Below are 22,388 nucleotides of genomic sequence, written 5' to 3'. Positions count from 1 at the left end.
CAGCCTTGACTGCTCTGTAAAGTTTATATTTTGATAATATGTTCGGACTTTGACTTAGCCTACCGGGTTCGAACCTGGTCTGTTTTTTTTCTAGGTATTGGCTTGCCCTTTGCAACAAGATATCATTTATCAATATTGGACTCCTATGACAAGGCCCACCCCTCTATTTACAGTTTGAAGAAGTATGCATATTTTCACGAAAAATGTAACATTTTGAGACGGTCATCCGACGAAACTGTCGGCGATAATAGTATACAAGTTAGAAATATGTCTAGACAATCTTTAGATATTATCTATAACTGTTATTTCATTAAAATACCTTGTGTTCGGAACATTCTACAATTATTTGAAGTGAATGAAAAACTCGAACTTATTCCGAAAGGAAAAGGACGGAAATACAGTTTTTATCTAAAATTAAGAAAGACGGACAAAGAGATGTTGTCTTTTTGACATTTTCTCATTTTCTATCAAAACAAGTTTATATTTGCAGTTATGTACCCGAAGTAAATGTTTTACAAGCACTTTTTCCTTATTCTACGGCTAATATTTTAAGCCAAAAATGGTAATGTTTAGCACACGTTCCCGACGGCGTGCTCGTCGGGGAAGAAAATTGTATTTCATATTCGATTAGACAATATTTCCATCTACTTATAAAAGAAAAAATCAGTTTGAGATCTTACTCTAAACGTTATTTTTATATAATACATTGAATTTGATGAATTTTTCGAAAATACGGTCCCTAAACGTATGTCACACGCTATTTTGCACAAATGCGTAACGTCATTTTTGACGCCAATTTGACGTCCAGTTACTAATTGAGAACAAAATAGCAAAATGCGTTGAGATCACTCTGCATATTCTTTAATAATATCTTAATTTACGATTATTGCTTTGAACATGTTGTTATTGTTATTATCCGTGTTACTTTTTATCATTATTACCGCCCGTGTCTTCAAATTAAAAATATACGTATTTTAAACTAGAATTAATTCTATCTTGTTGTACCATATTGATCATTTTCGCCGCTTCGCAAACATTTATATCAACTTTCGGACGTAAACAAACCTAGCATCAACACTGATCAGGATGATTTTAACCTACAAAGAGGCAGGGCTGTCGCACGAGAAAGTTTGGGGGAAAAAACATTAAATTGTAAAGCAGTTATATTCGGCATCTGAGTTTGATGATTTCTTTACATCTATTCAAAATACATGTAAAGCATCAAAAATGTCAAATCAGCCGTGGCAGCTTGATTTTCAAGGTAAATGATCTTTTGATTATTTAATTATATTTGTGCGGAAAACCTTGAAACTTCACATCCGATGCTAGTCACAATTCTGCATCCTGTTTTGAAATGGGGTTCAGTTTATTTTTCAAATGAATTCGTTGGAATGTAACGCTGCTTTCTCTCCCTTTCTTTGTGTATAGAGCTTTATTCTCCTTTTAACCATTGAACACTGGCGTTCCCGTTTCTGTTCAAGTGGTTTGTTTCTGTTTTTTTTTTATCTTTTGACGGTACCACTCTCGCCTCTGCGCACTGCTAAGATATGGGATGGGGTGGGGAAGGGGTGGGGAAGGGGGGGGGGGGGGCGGTGGGGTATCCGGCATCTGAAAATCCAAAGGAGATAGCCATGCCATTTTTATGACAAACAATTACTAGTTAACAGATTTCTGGCGGAATCACATATGTGAAATACAAAGAACATGTACTTGTTTGTGTAAAGTGTTCCATTTGCATTCTCTCTAACAAGATATTTTGTAATAGTGGCGGTACGGGAAGTTACGATGGGGACGCGATGATTTTCAATCGTAACTCCGCGTATCATCGTCGATTTAATGGCCGATTGAATGTTGCTTTTCATTATTTGTTATGTATATTCTTTGTAACCTATTATTATTACCGCAGTAAATAATACACAATAGGGAAAAAAGAGCAAAAACAAAGAAGCTGCTTCAGATACTTTTTGATACAGGATACAGTTTTTAGTTTTTCACTCCGTCATAGACCTATTTCCAACAAGTCATTCTTATATATTTGCTTCAAGAAAACGAAAAATTTAAAAGGGTTTTATTTAGTATGCAGTGGAATATATGTCAACTGAAGATAAGTGCCCTCATATTGCCGCATTTCAGAAAGCGATCCGCAGAATAAACAATGTACTTTCGTTTTAGAGTAATGAAAAAGAAAAAAAAAAAGAAAGAAAAAGAAAAGAAAAGGCGCTAAAATAAAAAAGCTCTATTCATTAGGAATCTTTTCCACTACGCTACACTGCGGACGCACATTTTTGAACGAATTACTGCTACATAACATAAAAAACCAGCAACATGACCTACGTGAGGGAGCGAGGGAGTAGTTATTGTGTGACTATATGAGGGAGGGATAAGAGCCGAAGCAGACATCTTTTCATTTGAAATTGATCAAATAAGACAACATGACTGTGCCTAATGACTTATTCTGTCTGTGAGGTAATTAGAACATATATTTCCCCTCTTTATTTTATATATATTAGCAAATTATCCAAGAGTGACTGTTCTACTTTTGAAAGCTGTATTAGATACATATATGTATATGCATATATGATTTAATAAGAAAAATGTAAACTCAACTCCGAGCTAAAATGCAAAATGAAATTGTCCTTGCTTAAGTATAGATGTAAAGTATTACTTTCATTCGTTTAAACTTCTTAGGCTAACTGATCGCCTTCATTTCATCATGGTACTACAATGACTTGAGTTTTATATATTCATATAGGCCTGTAAGTTACCACTTAAAACAAAGGTTTCACGAAAATCTAAACGGAAAACAGAACATTTGATTAGTTCATAGATGGTAGGTCTGTAGGAATATATGTCATATCAATTCGTTGAGAAAGTAATATAAAAATAATTCAATTTTTCGCGAGATATCATATAAATATGACGCTTGCCATGCAATTTTCCCTTTCTTTAAAGGTCAAGTACAACTTTAAATTTTCTCACAGAACATTATGTTTCTTGTACCGGACCTGCAGATTTAAATGTGAAAGTGATATGCTAAACTTTACATATTTGAGAGATTCATACTTAAAGTTTACTGCCAGGCACAATGTTCAGAATAAATTATTTCGAAGATACTGAAAATATAGAAGAAATATATACATTAAATAGCGTGTGACATACGTATATATATTTACAAATTTGTAAAATAAACCAAATACTCTAAAGTTATTCAATAGAAATCGAGCTAATAAAATCAACAAATACGTTGCTATTTTATGTAAAGTAAAGTCTAATTATACGATGCAACGTTGTGCAATCTAATGTTAGCAGCTTTACTCTAAACGATGTAATTTTTTCACAAAATGATGGTTCATGAAAGTTTTATACTAACAAGCTTAGTCAGGTCCATACAATGCACTTTTAGCCATCTGAAAGAAATGAATGCCAATTTTCAATAAAAACTCGAATAAAATGGGGCTACTCCCTTTAGAAATGGTCTTTTTGACGTAACATTTTCAGTATGTATTTTTTTTAAAATATACCGTAGTCGTTTAATACTTTAAAATGATTTTTGCTTTAAACATGTACATAATTATTAATGTATGCACTTTATGATATTATAAGTTTTGATAGTTTTTCCGATAAATTGATTCAATATAATTTAATAAATACGTACCAGGATGACGGGCGTATAGCTTGTAAAAACCGTCGAAGTTTTGTTGTAGCGAGTAAATGCGGAAATGACGTAAAATAAACGCATTGAATGATGCGCGACAAAATTCAACGTTTTCTGCCGGTTATTTTGTCCAGATACCTTTAAAATTGACAGATTTATCGTCAAAAAACCGACTGCCGTACTAACATCTTGTTAAGCGTAACGTTACATTTTTCGTCATTTTCGTTGATGATAGTTCGGTTTTAAATGTATTTTACGATTATAAATTATCTAAAGATTAAACGGGGATAACTGTAATTTAAATCTCTCAATCATTGTAGTAAAACCATACATAAAGGTCAGTTACACATAATTTAAATAGCTGCATATACATCAACATATATATTGTATCTCGAAATCGCCTATGTGCAAAATAGCGTGTGACGTACGTATAGTAAGTCTATAGATCATACAAACGGACAAAATGTACCTTAAGGTATTTAGTTCCATAGAAATAATTGGTATTCACCAAAGCGTGTTACTTTAGAGCCTAAGTTGGTGGGTTTCTTTTTTTCAAAAATAAGGTGTATTTTTTATTCGTGCATTTTTTTTTTCCTTTTTGACATCATGGCACTCATGTTCGAACTCGGATGACACTTAGGGTCGGATTTGAGCATTGCACTCTACCTTTATGAAGTAGTTTTTGAAAAGAAAAGTTCTACAAATGCATGTAACTTTTATTAAGAAATCTGAAAGTACTTTTGTCGTAATATTTCATTGAAAAAGCCCGATTTTCCAAAAAAAAAAAAAAAAAAAAAAAAAAAATATATATATATAAACCACATTTGACCTAAATTACCTCAATATGCGACAATTCCGCGTTATTTGTATAATAGACTGTCGTTTTTCGTTTCTTGTTGTCCACTGTCGCGTTGAATGTCCTGTGTCATGGTTAAGCAAATGAACTCAACAGTCGACGATATTTGCGCGAGACGATGTCGATTGCCGTTGTACATTGTCGTGAGTCGCGTTGAATGTCGTATTGCGTTCTTAAGGCGGCACACGGTAATTAATGCGACACACGAGACGACACACCGACATTCGCCGCGACACACGACATGACACTCGACAATAAACGACGACACTCAATTTTGACTGCATTTTAACGTTAAACAACTTCAGCTCTCGTATGTAGATGAGCTAATCTGGCAACCCTATCCATAGTACGGATACTTTTGTCACACTATTACATTCATTGACAAGTAGTAGAAAAATACATTCGGTTTCCTTTATTCTATTGTTCCTGTATCTTTTGCTTTTCCAATTATATTCATTATATTTAACGAAGATTCAAGATGTTTTTTTAATAGATTCAGTTATATCAAATATAGAATAAATATACATCCGTAATTAATTACCTCCCTACAAATGATTTCGAGTTTTATGGAAACCTATAGATTTTTAAAAGTAGCGCGGGTCCTTTTAAGTAAAAAGTATGTACCCAAATTCTGGCAGGTGTACGGGGATTGTAGGCCTTTTGCGTAGACCTTCTTGATTCCATATAAATTGCAGTGACAATGCTGGGAAAGCGCCGATATGTTATATATGATTCACATGTATATATTCCAATATTTTTTGCGGTTTAAGATTACAATCGTATGTTGTTTTTGACTGGTCTTCACTGCCATACTGGGAATGTTAAATTGCATATCTTTTGGTTTAGTGGGGTGTATTACAATCCCTACTTCGGGACGTTTTGATTCGATCGTTTCACCTAGTCATCATTTTGGCATTAATGTAATCAATTTAGATTATTGTAGATACCAAATTTTTCAATGGAAAAGAAAGGGGCGAATCTTAAAATTAATATTGCAACCTAAACGGGTTGAGTTTATTTATATTCTCTGTTCGTACGATGAAACTATGACTATTTTAAAATGTATGAGAAGATTCTCTGAGTAAAAACCATATTTCAATTTATGTATGACTGTTCTATTCATCGCGCATTTCGTTGCCTTATTCAATGTAGAAACTGCATATTACTTTCAGCATAGATATGTATGTTTCTTTTTATGTTGTACCATTTACAGTTACACGGTCAAGTAAAATATGAAACAATAGTTTTCATAGATTCAAAAGTTCATAGATAAGCACTTATCGAAAATTACTTTAAGCACCGAGTAATTGTTTGCGTCAAAAATCTCCAGCAGGGGCATTTTGCTGACACACATCTAAACACTTGAAGAGCCGATAAAGTAATTGACTTAATCAAAAGTTGGCAGTTCTTAAATCATCTCTTTACTTGGGTTCCGAGTTTTCGACTTTCGATATTTCACACGTAAACATCTACGTTAAATAAAAGAAGTACAAATACTCTTGTTTATAACTTATCAAGGACATACAGTAAAGGAATAATTTGACAAGATACTAATTTAATATAGAAATAATGCGGTCATATGGTTTAAAATGTTTGAACACTGGGTAAAAATTCTAAATATGGTTTGAAAATCAAAAATTAAAATGTTCATCATAAAAAATAGCACGTCTGTCGTTATTAACAGAACAAGGGTTTACGGAGTTTGTCGGCAATTGATCTCGCATACCACTGACACCAAGAAAAGATAAAGGAAAAATGTCATGAACCGTTGTGCGTTCCGATTGCGTCACATAGGGTCATAAATGTTACAAAAATAAACCATTTACTAGTGGCGTTGTTCATGAGTTATGTTTTCGTAAACAACAACAATGAACTCTGTAAAGAAAGATCTGAGTTGACATTTTTTTTTAATTCAACTAAAACAGAACCAACGTGAATAGATCTACAGTTGATTCTCCAATAAAACATGCACCTGATCAGCAGAACGATTACTTTCAGTTTCACTTCCGCACTGAACTTGGCTCTAAACATTAGACTGTCTTATTAAAAAGTCAACTTTAAGTAATGTTTAAAACAAAACCCCAGATATATGTTTGATAGTCTTCCCTAAAAGGAAAGTGCGACCAAAATTGCGAAGAAAGGTAATAAAGGTAATAACATGCCATAATTATTTGCCGGGCCTGGGGTCAAGCTATTATTTTTTTATTTTTATTATCATTTATTATTATTATTATTATTATTGTTTCTGAAAGTGTATATATTTAAGTAATCTTGTCTTACCAGCTTGACACAAGGTCCGGCTCACAATGAAAGGCGAACATGTAACGTATAAACCTTGTGTGAAAACGGTAAAATCGTTGACCTCGAGCATTTTGAAGGTTTCACTCGTACAAATAAAATTTATTAATTGGTTTTGAATTTTAAAAGATTTTTTATCATTCTAATTACATGTACATGTATTAAGGGGGCCATATCTCATACTATATCATATATCCGACTCGTCCAAACGGTTAAGGTGTACCAGAACGTCATGCTAAAAGCACTGACCTCCAGATCTTGCCTAAAAAATAATCTTATATACTTGTGAAACAGAAACTGAAACAGAATCACGGAAGTTAAGTTTAAATAAACGACAATAAAGATGATGATAATGATGATTATGATGAAGATAAAAATAATACTATTAATGATAATAATAGTAATACATTGTAATAATAATTATGAAAATAATAATAATAATAATATTAATCATAATAATAATAATAATAACAATAATAATAATAATAATAAAAACAATCGATAATAATTTGTTTACGAATCGGATTGAAATATTCGTCCCGAGGGCATCTGCGCAAGGCTTGTATACATATAATATCATGATTATTGAAAACTAGCAATATTGCCTATATATCCAAATCTGTCATATCTGATAATTCATGCGCAAAGTGATAAAATACAATTACTGTTAATGCCAACTACTATGAAAATCTCAAGACCCTCATTAGATGATGGGAATAAGGACCCGCCATTTTCGTTTTGGTCAAATAACACGTAAGCAGCAGATTTTCGTCCAATGACATCGCATTTCCAGACCACGTGTTCTAAGAGGCGGAGCGATCGGGCTTTTAGCGACTGGTCAGATATATGCAAACTATGCATTATACTAATTGTTTACAAAATAACAGTAAAATATTATCTGCTGACGGATTTCGAAGACATAAAATATGCGCTGTGTTTGTTGCAAAAGTTTCATTACATTACATTGCATTGATTTAATCATGAATATGGTGATATTATTAAGTAAAAAAGGGAAGGAATAGTGTTTTGATACCATACCTTTTTATTTTACTTTTTAACATGTTTAATATATATAATTATAAATGTGACCATTCATTTTGTAAGAAAAACAAAGTTGAGAATGTCTTCAGTGTTTTCTGGCTTCTGTCTTGAAGTTATTGACAGAAAATAGATTCAATTCAGTCTTGTCAATTTTATTGAAATTTAACCTTAATTATAATCTGTTGATCATTTGCTTGAGATGTGCGCAAACTGATATTGAAATCTGAAGAGAGACGTGGCATTTACCAAACCTAATTGTTTCACTGCTTTCTGAATATTGATATATTTGTATTTTAGACAGAAAAAGCCGAGTGGATGTTCGTATTATAAAATGAAGCATTTCTTTGCGTTACTTATTACTGAAACATACAATCCATATACAGATGAAACACTATTTGTTTATTCTATCTTCTTATCTTGAATTCTTGCAACAAAGTTTGAATATTTATGACAAAAGCACTTAACCTGTTTTAGCAACAAATATATATAAATGTAAGATCACTTTAACTTCTAATACCGTTTTCATCATTGGGACAATTTGAGATATTATTTTTCAATAAAATGGAATTATCGAGTTTTCATCTAACCCATATAACTCTTTCATAAATCATTATTTTGATATTATTAGTTATTTATCATTATTTATTCCTTCTTCATTCATTGAAGGAAAATTATTTTCTTTCAATTCCATTGCACACACCTTTTTTATAGTCTAGCGGGAATTCCTGCTATGATAATTGCACTTCAGTTAATTACATTTGCATAATCGCTGATAAGAAGCAGAGAGGTTATGAGGTGCGTTTGCAGATTGGGTCATCATTAGTCTCATATTGTTATTGTTTGAAACGATAATATGAAGGTTTGCAATAGCTCATAATAAGCATAAAATCAGCGTCCTTCTCGCTCTTTTTTCACTCACTTTACTATAACTTTCAATTCTCATCCATCAGAGGTTCGTCAATGTTCTGATGGATCTTGGTAGACCTCCGGCATGCGATATTGTTAGTTTCATGATTAGTCACACTTAGGAGCATTTTTATATTCAATAAAGTCGTTATTATACTATTTATTTTGAAGGAATGAATCATTGTAAATGAAATGCTACCGTTATTATTATTATTTTATTATTATTATCAACAGGAAGACTCTAAATCAATGACTTTCGTGTTTTTTACACCACTTCATTTACATAATACTGGAATAACTGATAAGTATTAGACCTTCCCGATAATACCCAGATGAATTAATACTGATAATAATATATTATTCAAGGTTTGTAAATTAATTCAAATGATAATTTTAAAAGATGCACACAGTCTACTTTGATCTCGCGAGATCGAAACGAGATCATGATTACATGGCATTTTAGTGAGGTGATATTATGTAGACAGAAGATATGAATCACCGATAGACATAGTTATTCTTAAATAGAATACTATCATTAAAGTAACCATAGAGGGATAGGTGGGGGTAATTAACAACTTGTTTGTATATTTGTTATTAAGACTATTGCATTTATTTTGAGACTGTTTAAAGTTTTTATAGATACCATAACATTTCTTCTTTGACGAATAAATTTCAGTATCCTAAATTTGCTACACTTTCAAAAGGAAACCTATGAGAAATATCTCGTCGTAAAATTAACGTGTCAATGTCAAATAGAAGATCGAGAATTGTTAACACTATTTTCCATCGTTAGTCTAGTCTGATCTCGTTTGAAGAAATGGTTACGTTTATTTAGATAGCGACATTTTACAATATTTGCCGTTTTTCCTAATTTTCATAATAAGAGAAATACCGTCTGGCTTAACGGAAATATCAGATAACGAGTAAAACATAATAGTCATATTTGGGTGCTCAGAATCTGGTCTAAATACGAATCGAGGCCGCAATTTACTTAGTGATAATCGAAACTGTCCCGGATACCCTCATTCGTACATACCTACCCTCCATGCTTCACGCCTCGAAGATCATGCTTTTTGTCGTCAATCTGATTTCTGAATCCGGAAATTAAAAATGAGCTGCTTTGATTAGAAATTGATAGAAAATTACTCTACTGCAATCTTGCTCCTGAAATGGATAAGACACTCATTCCTTTTTTTTTAGGCCTTCGTTGTATTTTGTTTTTCTCTTGTTTTCACAAGCTGCATATCTCTAGCATAAATATTACGTCCCAAGAAACATGTTGCCGCTAACAAACCGCATACAATTAGTTGCGAACATCAAGTGATAACGCTACTTTGAACACAATCTGACTAAAGTACATATCCTATTAAGCTACGCTTAAGATCTGAACACGAGCTATTCATAGCCTCGTTCTGACGACCCTTCCACCATCCAGTCAAAAGCTAACTTACAACATTCTGCAAGCTTAAAAAAGCCTTGGTTTTTGATATCTACAATTCTTATGTCGTAAGAGGTCAGATAGCCGGTTAGCTCACTCGGTAGGGCACCTGCTCTGTTAGCGAGGGGTCCCGGGTTCGAACCTTGGACTGACTACAAATTTTTCTTACTCTTTGACATTCGAACAATTTGTCTGATTGGTTCAAATAAAAATAGATTTGCGAAAATAAAAAAAGCAATATTGGAAATCCAAAATATACAGAAGACAAATGTGAATGGGACGTTCTCAGATCTTCGTTTAGAAGATCAAGTGCTTTAGTCAGATTGCTTTGAACATGTCATGAACATACTAACAACTAGGATAACTGAACAAAACGCAACCAGTAATTTTTTTAGTGCATATATCTATTGCATCAAATATTTGCTAATTTCTAGCAGTCAGATGTAAAACTGAACATATTCAACAGTTTAAATGTGTAATTTGCACTATCGGATTCAGGGGCGGCGCCCAGCGCGCCCCAACCCCTTAAATCCCTGAGCGTATGTAATCCGTGTTTTGTTCTGGGTAAAGTAACTGCAAAATATACATATTTCTCGCTCGCTCGCTGAAAGTGTCATTATATGCCACGGATGTAAGGTATTTCCGTATTTGAAAGCTGCAGACCTATTTCGGAAATATTTTCAAGTAATGAATATTGATTCTTCAGAGGTGTGAAAGGGCCATCAGACACGAATACGTTTTACTACGTTATGTTATCGTAGCAGAAAGGATATGCACTTTTACTGATTTAGTTTTCAACTTTTATAATATATAAAAACTCAGAAGATGTATCATAAAGAAAGAATGTACATGAATAACATTATCATAATGAAAAATAAGTTCGTTCTGCAAAATTGTATATCAACAATATGTAATATCGTTTTGTTCTATTTGTAATCCAAACACGTTTCACTTTAGTACAAAGTAAATATATGACGCTACAATTTGTACATATAACAAGGTTTGTAAAAGGGCCTAATTGAAAGTAAGATTTGAATGTTATGTATGAAAATAAACGAGTTTTATCTTCTTTAAATTAGAATTTATTACTTTTATTATTATTATTAATTTTTATATTATTATTATCATTATTATTATTATTAAAGTTATACTGTTGCTAACCAATTTTCCCCTATACACAACCTCCGTGACTGAAAAAGCCTCTAAATGTTACAGCAATTTCAGGGAATATCCATCCGTGTAACCGATAAGTGGATGTCAAATCCGTGCATATTCAAGTTTGAATATCATTTATTCCATACAAGATGGCAAAATAGCATTTTAAATTCTAAGTTTCAGACTTTAAACTTTGATGAATATATCAGTTAAAATAATTATGAAGTAAACGGCTACCTGTAACTATAAGATACCGTTTTAAAAGCAATTTCGGCCATGCCGTATCAATGACGAAGTAAAATCAAATATCGCATAATGCAGTATTTTTTCTTCTTGTTATCCCATTGATTTCTCGTTTATTATATCGATTGAGACATCCACAGGTGCCTTATTACGGCCCTCTTTGCTTATTCATGGCCATATGTAGTATGCAATCACGGTGAAATGTAGAGTAGAGTGATGGCATGAACAGCTACTCATGGGTTTACAATGATGTGTTCAACGTAAGCTTCTACTTTCACAATGTGAAAAGAATGATAGTAATTGCTGACCTCTACGTGGAAGCATTTTCTGGAAAGTTTATATACTACAAAATATATTCAATATCACACCAAGATGTAGTGAAGCACTTACTGAACGTATTGAAACCGAAAGAAAACAAAACAATTAGAGCAATAAAGTAGAAGCTTAATAACTAAATTGTGCATGTGCAACGACTACAAGAATATATAGAAGTTGTCTCCCTCATAAATGATTATTACTGATAAAACTTTCAAAGCAGCACGCTTATAAATAAGCTTAAATGCTATATATATATGTATATATGTATATATATATATATATTTTATCAAGGGCACATATCTCGAATATAACACATGAACAAAACGATTGATAGGAAATACGTTAATTTACAACTGTAAGAAGTTTAACGTTTAACCTTTACATTTAAATCAAACATGCCAATAAATTGAAAGTATTTTACTTAGTCATTTATTGTGAGACGAACGTGTTGTTCCAATTGTAATAACTCTCTACATAGAAAACTACATAATTAACCGGCCTAAAACTTGTTTCATTTTTGCCGTTATATAGAGTCATTTCATCAATCATTGTTTTTACTTGAACAGGGTTACTGACGATAGGTGTCCAATAAATTTTAGAAAGACATGTAGTACAATTTGTGATTTAATGCGTATATTGCAGGGATCGTAAAAATATTTTACGTGTTCAAAATATAACTAGACAAATACTACAGTTCTTTCTAGATATATGTGTGTACTGACGCGTTCAATATGCCAAAGAAAACATAACGACCTCAGAATAACAGCAGTCATGAGTTTCAGAAATTCATAAAATTGTACAAAACAGGTCGATCTTTTTCCTGAAAGTCATATAAAACGTTTTTGGTAACATTTAACATAAATTGTTTGCTTCGTATTCAATCGTAAAAATACTGCAGTATGGCGTTGTATGAACATTTAAAAAAAAAGCGGGATTTTATCATGATAACAACACAGTGTGGAATGGACAGTTCGTAAGTAAAATGAAAAGTATACGTTTCAGATTATCTTTTTACACATTTTCTTTTCATTTCTATTATTTATTTCGTACCTATTTAAACAACCTTTTTGAATTAACAAAATTATTTTTTTTCTCTAACCACCCAGAAAGACATGAAAATCTTATGAGCCAGTTGCCCCAACCTTATTTCCAAATAGTGATAATATTTTTTTAAGAGCAGGGGGGTAGAGAGAATCTGAGGCTATGACCAGCAAAAAGGGGTTTATTAATAAAATCCGACCCGGCCCGGCACAAACATCGGATATAGCCGATTCCGATTAATATATGGACTCCATCGGGAACTTACGGACGGAAGGCTTATATAACTACTACTGGTTATGTCTTCATCTTAGTCAATGCAAACTTGTATTTACTTTTTTTTTTGGATTTAACGTCGCACCGACACATGATATGTCATATGGCGACTTTCCAGTTTTAATGGTGCAGGAAGACCCGAGGTGCCCCTCCATGCATTATTTCATCACGTGCGGGCACCTGGGTACATGTAGAACCACCGACCTTCCGTAAGCCAGCTGGATGGCTTCCTCACATGAAGAATTCAACGCCCCGAGTGAGGCTCGAACCCACATCGATGAGGGGCAAGTGATTTGAAGTCAGCGACCTTAACCACTCGGCCACGGAGGCACCTTACTTGTATTAACGTCTTAATTACAGAACTACAAGAAAAATATTTAATATTGATGAAACGTATGTTAAATGAGAAATTGCACTTGACGCATGCAAATAGTACCTATAATAAAGAGATATCTTAGGTGTTTTAAGTGTTAGGTGTTTAAACTCAATGGAAATCGGCAATCGACATATCATTTTGTGTAACGGGCAGACATGAAATAGCACATGGCTAGATTCTTTCAACAAAACTTGACAGTCTATAGTTAATGTTAAGTGGTTACTACCACTTTCACACATACTATTGTAACACTAGGTTTTGTACTACGGCTAATGGGCCTAACTGCGTCGGCATTGCCTGTCGCTTTGATGGAATTTTCGTCCTACTATTTACAAACTGGCGAGGAGGGGAAAGAAATTTAAATAAAAGCGGTCCTACAATTCATAAGCAGGTGAAAATCGGTGATCTTAATAAATGCCAGTTAAATCAGAAAAATGGAATATTAGTCTACAAGGGAACGTGAGTAAAAAGCTGTGAATATAAATGCATTTGTATAAACACATGACTTCAACTTCTAAATATAAATGTGAGAGAATGTTACTTGATATCGTCACGATATCATTCGTAATTATATTAGCATCCGCCGGTATATTTCCGTGGACTGGGCCAGGCGGGTGCGGGTTTTATTAGTAAAACAGTCTCCATTCCCGCTTTCCGAGTAGACACTGACATCTTATTAATGTTTATACTAGATAAATTAAATGCGCCAAGTACGAAACAGTTCGGTAATGTCCATGACCTGTCATCCAATTACAAATTAGATATGGTGATTGATAGTTATGCAGTAAAATCCGAATTTCAAGTCTTTTGACTTCTGTTGTCAACAAAATGTTTTAGAGAAAGGATGCAAACAAATAAGGGATGGAACTCGTTCAATTCACAACTTAAATGATGTTGATTGCACTTGAATTTTCATTTCTATATCTAACATGTATAAACGTTAGATAGAAACTGAATATTAATGTTATGTGTACAAAAATAAGAATTTTGTTAAAGGCTCTTTTTAAGATAACTTTCTCTTTTTTTTTGGTTGGATTTAACGTCGCACCGACACACGATAGGTCATATGGCGACTTTCCAGCTTTAATGGTGGAGGAAGATCCCAGGTGTTCTCCGTGCATTATTTCATCACGAGCGGGTACCTGGTTAGAACCACCGACCTTCCGTAAGCCAGCTGGATGGCTTCCTCACATGAAGAATTCAACACCCCGAGCGAGGCTCGAACCCACATCGATGAGGGGCAAGTGATTTGAAGTCAGCGACCTTAACCACTCGGCCACGGAGGCCCCCTAAGATATCTTTCTTATACTATAAATACACTCTAAAGTAGGAAGGATGTCTTAACAAATTAATTTAGTGTCTATACGAATTTTCTTTTATCGTTGTGTAAAATGCGTATTAAAAAACCCTAAATTTATTGGAATTACAAGTCTGAAACAAATTTAACCTCACATTTAACCCCGCCGTGTTTCAACGACAAAATAAGATCTAAATAAAATGATCTTGGATATACTAATTTCGTACCCACGCAAATATTAATGGTATTAAAACAAACAAAATGCTCTTGTAAGTTCATAAACACTTGTATAAATGCATATGCAGAGATATTGAGACACCATTGCTGGTCATATGACTGATGTCAAAAACAGCTCAACCCCGCCGGAATTTTAGACATGATAGTACAAAGAAAAAGGCATTCACGCCGCACAAGTCCCTAGCACGCCCAATCGCAAAAGAAAGTCAAGCATATAATAGACAACAATGCTTATATACATATAGACGAAAAAAACAAACTCATTACCCACGTACATAGTACGTTTGCAGAAGACAGCCAATCAAAGAAACACCATTTAAGGCCTAACGAAACAGGCTTAAAGACAAACATAAAATATTTTCATAATAGAGTATTTTCCTGTTGCGTTTTACACAAAGAGGAAAACGTAGCATCATACTGCCAAGCATGCAGTTTGTCTACTAACGGTCGGGTCATAAACTTTTATTGTCAAGTAGTTATAGGAACTTACCCCCATGTCCTAAGGCACCAAAAAAAGAATAAACTCTTAAGATATAAACAAAGCATGGCTATGTTTTTGATAAAGGCTTTGAAACTTTGCTACCGCCTGATTATATTCTATGGAAACACATAAGATAAACCTGTGTTTACAGATATCAGGGTTCAAAACTGAAAAACGTGTGTACTGGAGGTAACCGCCCTAACTATATAGCTTTATATTTAGTGACCTTTGAAAAACATATTACTCCAAGCCACAATCTGGTTTTAATGCCCTTAAACTATTTATGCTTTACAGCAATGTTCTTCTTCTGACGGGCTCTGCTTATGTTCTATAAACGAATCTATAAGAGAAGCAGTGAACTCGTGAAGGATGATTCTATATCATGTGATTGAAATGTTGTGCTAAATGACATTATTTGACATATACCTGTCGTATACCAGGTACTAATATGTCTAAAGAATGAAACATTACAGTGCATTTAATATGAAATGTTTTACTTATTACAACTCAATTTCATATGAGGAAAAAGCTGTCCTGAGATAATCAATCAACAGTTTTAATACAAGGTTGCATATCATTGAAAGTTCTATTTATGGCAAGCGAGTATCACCTATTTCAATTTAATTATTTTCATAATATTTCTATGTCTTTTGAATTTCTGCAAGGTTTATCTGATATAAGCCATTGTTTAATATCAGCAATTTGTTGCCGAAAGTGTTTCAGTCGATTCATTCTTTCACAAAGTTTACATAAAGCACTTTGATATACTTCCTGAAACCCAGGAAAGTAGTACTGACTTTTCCTTCTTAGAATCCTTGCATATTCTGTATCATTTGAAGCCAGACGTTGAAGATATCTTCCTAAATCATCAATTGACTTAAAATCAGTGGCATCAATATATATGTTTTTAGGGATCATTAATGTACCTGTAGAATTTGTTTTTCCAGCCCTAGACACTAACAGTATATCATAATTGAAATTTTCAAAAAACTTTTCAGTGACGTATCCCTTACAGAGTGCATTTTCAAACGCTAAATAAAATCTATAAGAATGATTTAAAATGTTGAAACAATCATCATGTACATACATAGTTCCACAATTCCATTTTCGTCCACACCTTCCAAAAATATCGATATTAATATACTTTTTTAATTTATTTATAACCAGTTCTCTTTTAGAGTCTGTTTTGCAGCGAGATGTTATAATAATCGCATCTTTAGTTTTGCTTTTGGCAATTTTATGAAAGTCACGATTGTCCTCTGCTTTTCTTTTCCATATCTCTCCGTTAGGTAGATAAATATCGGTATTATTCATGTTATACGTCATTGTCCAATTAAATGCACCTTTCCAAACGTCATTTTTGTAATTTCCACGAAAACTATTGTAATAGAAAGGGTTTTCGTCCTCCGCAAAAATCCAAACTTGCCCGTGCGGTCTTTTAAAAGGATACTTTTTTGGCAAATGTGCACCTTTGAAAATGACGGCATCACTGTTTTCCAAACATTGTTTCTCGTCAGTTATCACACAGTTGTTAAATTCACATGAGTCGAAACCCCTACTCAGTGCTAATGGTCTTCGTTGTACATAAAGGAGAACTTCAAACCAAGTAATTATAAAGGTTTTGCGCTTTACTACTGAACGCTCTTCAGGAATATTCGCCTGTTGAAGAAACCCATTTAGTATGTCTACCGCTTTTTTCGCTTTGCAAACCTGCAAATAAAGGAAGCAATAGGGTTTTGTAAGGTGCATCATGTCAAGGTAAGTTCTGAGGATATTCGTTCAAAATAATTTGCGTTTGTATTCCGCATAAAATGAGAATGGTGATATTAATCCCTTATTAACGTTTCTTTTTTTTTTTTTTTTTTTTGCCATGCCGGTATTTTGTGAATTCAGCCTATATATATATATATATATATATATATATATATATATATATATATATATATATATATATATATATATATATATACGCGCTTAACAGAAATGAAAACTGCTACTGCTTTAGATCTTTGTATTCACTAACCAGCTTCCATGTTGATAGGCTTTATTTCATATCAGCACTAGTGTTTTGTAAATGTGTATGGAAAGATTGTATTTGCCATGCAGTTTTTTCTTACTTTCTAAAAAAAACTTGTTTCTCTATTTCTGGAAAATGTCCAAGTAGAATTACAATTTTTTATAACTTTATCACATTATCTAAAATACTAATACATTTGTAGTATGGAGTGTACATGGCAAAAATCTGCAATGACATGTTCATGCCAACAATCTGCCATGGCAAGTTATTGCTAAGTCAAGTATTCTTAAAAATCATTGCAAATTGCCACTTGACAAATACAAAAACGGTCGTGTTAAGCAACCGTAATGTATACCAAAACATTGAATTTACTGAAATTGTCAGCTGCGATTGTAAACATTTATGGACAAAATAATGATAACTTTTCTACTGTCAGTAAATCAAAATAGTTTCTAACATAGCATGAAGGCAATACTGTAATATCAAGAGGCGATTAGCTACAGTTTTAGACCCAGGACTAGACATAAAGCGTGAAACTTCAAATACATATACAATGCAGAAAAATATTAAAACAAGTAACGCAAAAATTGTGACATATGATATATGGAGAATACAAAATCCCAATGAATCACAATTTACTTGACACTTAAGCGATAAACAGCTTATTTCCTGTAGAATATACTATTTTTCTAATATATAAGTCAATAATATGTGAAATAAATAAAGGGTATCAGTCAAATCATTCAAGAAAAAATTTAGTCGTGAATATACAAAACCAACCAAAAGGAAAGGTATTTTTAAAACCTTTTATTAAAGGTACTTTTCAAAACAAAATAAAGAAAAATGGTCACAAAAACGGCTAGATTAAACGGACATGCGAATCCAAATAATCTGGGGAAGTTATCAAGGGTAACATAAGGAATGTAACTATAAAATGGTACAAAAGTAAAATAGCAAGGGGAAAGCAAGGAGAAATTTTATTTATTTAGTTGGTGGGTTTAACGTCGCACCGACACACTTGTGTCATTTGGCGACTTTCCAGATTTGATTGTAGAGGTGCCCCTCCGTGCCTTATTTCATCACGAGCGGGCACCTGGATAGAACCACCGACCTTCCTTAAACCAGCTGGACGGCTTCCTCACATGAAGAATTCAACGCCCCGAGTGAGTCTTGTTACCACATAGATGAGGTGCAAGTGGTTTTAAGTCAGCGACTTTAACCACTCGGCCAAGGAGGCTACCAGCAAGGAAAAATTATTACAGTTAAAATATAAGACGAAGAAAAACAAACTTCTCAGGACAAGAGAATAAACAACAATAAAATAATTATGAGACTAAAAGCTCAGCAAGTTAAAGACAATGACAAAAATTGTAAGCTCTTCTCAAACTAGGAAAAACAGATCTATGAGAAAAAAACTTGTATTAAACAAATGCATTTAAACTGAACTATTTTAACCGACTTAATCAACTTATAAACGAGCGAAAAGGTTTTGATCAAAATCTATACAAAAGAAAAGAACAAAAACAAACATCGCAATTCAATTTGATGAATCCACAAATAAATACTCTAAGTGAAACGGAAAATGAAACAGAGTGAAGAAATTAAAGAATTTAAATTTAGCATCGCCTTAAGAAGTATGAAAAACAATTACAATCCAGGATCTGATGTTTAAACACCAGAAATTTACAAACTATTTTGGAATGATTTAAAGTAACACTACAATGTACTCCTTTGAAACTAACTGTTTAACAGAGTTGCAAACACACAGTATAATAATACATGCACCGAAACCAAGCAAGAATACAACCGATATCGAAAACTGGCGACCCATTAGTCCGTCGAATAGAGATTACAAAATAATGGTTAAAGTAACAGGTGATAGAAAAAAAATGTTTTACAACCGATTATAAACAACTGTCAAGCATGCTTCGTATTTCAAACAACTGAATTCTTTAATTTAGGTAATAATATAACACAGAAAATTGAACTGTTCTATAAAGCAGCAAAATGTTGCACTGCAGATAACGGTCATATTTCAGATATTTTTTGCAGAGGCGAGAGTGGTGTATAACAATGATGTCCCCTTTCCCTTTACCTGTTTATCATAGAGTTATCAAATTGCATTCTAAAATAAAAAAAAAACAATATAGAAGTAATACATATTAATCATTGTTACATCAGAGGGTAAGAATTTCTTGTTACAATAAATAAAAGTAAGAGAAAGACAAACCAGCAACTATTAGCAATAACAGAATTGTATTCATGAATTTAGGTAAAAATACAAATACTTTTATAAATGACAAATAGCTGTTAAATCCAATATCATATGCAAAAATGGTCCAAATCCTGTCGAGATCAAAATTAAATCCAGTCAGAATAAATTCCACAATGTTTCACACAGTTCAAAAGTAATATCCAAAATTTATAATTCCTCTCTTTAAGGAAAACTTTTTTAAATCCAGAACTTTTTTATATAAATCCTTCAAATTATCCTTCCAAATATTAAATATCCAAACTGGTAATAATGTGTTTTTAAGAAATACAGGAAAGTTTCATAAATAAATCTACAGTCTAGCTTCTTTGGTTCTTAGGTTCTTTTTGAAATCTTAAACATCTGACTATATATAATATCATGGAAGGTTCCAGAATTTTCATGTACAATAATAATAAAAAGAACATACTGGAAAAATCAAAGACAATCTTTTCTAAAAATAACAGACATACACCATGTATACTGTTCATCAATAATTGATACATAACTCAATAGAATTTTCTAGATTAAAGGAAAAGGTTATGGTAAAGACAGAATAAAACAATGTCAGTAAACAATGTGGTGATTTATGGGAAAGACATATACATATCACCTCTCCACCTAAAGAAAAAGAAAGTTTGATAAAACTTTCTTCTAAATTTACAACATACCATAAAAATGAAACAAACATAATGCATGAAAAAGAAACCAGTTTTACAATTATCACACATATACTAAACACCATCTTTACAATTATAACACATATACTTAACATAACATTTTACAGTCATAACACAAATACTGAATAACATTATTTATTACATATGATATATAATATATAGAGCCCTTGGTTCAAATCCTTGATAGAGCATCTGCTATAAGATTATCTTTGCCCTTGATGTGCTGAATATCCAAGTTATACTCTTGGAGTAAAAGACTCCATCTAAGCAATCTTCAATTTTTGTTGTTCATTTTGTTAACAATAGGGTTTTTGGCTGCACCCAAATACACCTTAAAGTGCTTAATAAACACTTGTTAAAGAATACTCCAGTTTTTCTTAGGCCATTTAAGGTTTCCAGCTGTTTTCTCAAAATGCATAAAATATTTGTCAACTTCTTTTTCTTGAAACGGTGGAACTAGCATGGTATATTTGGTGACATCAAAGTGAGAATGATTTGGAGGTTCTGCACTTCTACTTGCCAACTTTTTAACTTCTAATTCATATTGCATTTGTTTTTCTCTCTTTTTTCTTCTCTCTCAATCTCTAATTTTTCTCTTGTATCCGTATTTCTCTCTCCCTTTCTCTTTCTTTCCTCTCTCTCGTTCCCTCTCCATTTCTAACTTTTTCTCTTCCAACTGAAATTCCATCTTCAACTGCATCTCTTTTAATCTTAAATCTGACTGAGTTTCAGCTTTGAGTGACTCAGCTAATGAATCAAAAATGGAAATGTTATAATACTTGGCAAGCAGAAGTAAATCTTAGCTAAATTAAACATCTCTTGGGATGGCCCAGCCACAAACTTGTCAAAATTAAATTTTGATAGCTGCTGGTATATATACTGTACCAAGCTACTGGTATGTATACTGTTCTAAAAAAAAAAGAAGTTTTCCAATACAAAATAATCTGTAAAAATTAGTTGAAAAGTCTAAAATAATATTAAAGTCAAAAGTGTAGCTTTTTAATGGTTGTTCCCGGACGAGCCCCCAATTTCTGTTACGTCAGAGGCTGACAATTTTTTCCAAATTGAAATGTATTATTTGCAGATGATTTCACTTTTATAACTGATGAATAAAACGTTAATAAGTATGTTAGACAATTTCAAAAAATATTTCTGGTCTAAAACTAAATAAAAGATGGTCAAGTATTAAAAGCTGATCCAATACGCAATACAAAATTTTAAATACCATACAAACAAAAACTTCAAATGGACATCAGATGCTGCTCACTTTCTCAGAGTTACCTTTTATACAGATACACGTAAGTCACAATAAAAATAGAAAAAAAAATGATTTCTATAAGAATTGCCTTAAACAGCGACAGCATGGGAAACTGGCGTTACCTGGAAAAGTCACAGTTATATAAAGTTTTGCTCTACCAAAATTGATTTATTATCTATTGATATTACAAACACTAACTAAACAAATAAACACAACAAAAAATGAAAAAAAAAAAATAGAATTAGAAAAAACATATACTTGTGAATTTTTATGGGATATCAGACCGGGAAAAGATAAAAAAAAATGAATCCGGCAAATAATTTCCTCTATAAACATCAGATAAAAAAAAAACACTCACACATAAAGCCAAATCGAAATGGGAGAATATTACTTCTAAAACAAATTAAGTGAGAAAAATAATATATAGAAATATCATTGCAGCAACGATGGATAGTACATTCAGAAACTTCCAGTACAAATTTACACACAGAAAAGCTGAAAATAAAACTCAACTAAAACAAGGCTTTACCGAACCAAACCTTTGCAATTTCTGACAGATGCATGCTG

At 32.7% G+C, this 22,388-nt stretch overlaps 1 protein-coding gene across 1 annotated transcript; it reads right to left on the bottom strand.

Moving 5' to 3' along the window:
• Positions 1 to 15,998: 15,998 nt before the first annotated feature.
• On the bottom strand, positions 15,999 to 17,434 carry LOC128554568 (alpha-(1,3)-fucosyltransferase C-like). The gene has a single exon (XM_053535836.1). It carries the CDS (start codon positions 17,365 to 17,367, stop codon positions 16,246 to 16,248), a length of 1,122 nt encoding a protein of 373 aa, XP_053391811.1. The 5' UTR covers positions 17,368 to 17,434; the 3' UTR covers positions 15,999 to 16,245.
• Positions 17,435 to 22,388: the final 4,954 nt, after the last annotated feature.

Source organism: Mercenaria mercenaria, unplaced genomic scaffold (assembly GCF_021730395.1).
Source record: "Mercenaria mercenaria strain notata unplaced genomic scaffold, MADL_Memer_1 contig_534, whole genome shotgun sequence".
In the NCBI taxonomy this organism is placed as follows: Eukaryota; Metazoa; Mollusca; class Bivalvia; order Venerida; family Veneridae; genus Mercenaria; species Mercenaria mercenaria.
The sequence above is the reverse complement of the archived record's forward strand: the minus strand, read 5'-3'. Positions and strand labels throughout refer to the sequence as shown.

Coding starts and splice junctions, on each gene's coding strand:
- LOC128554568 (XM_053535836.1), bottom strand. CDS start 17,367: ATGATGCACCTTACAAAACCCTATTGCTTCCTTTATTTGCAGGTTTGC.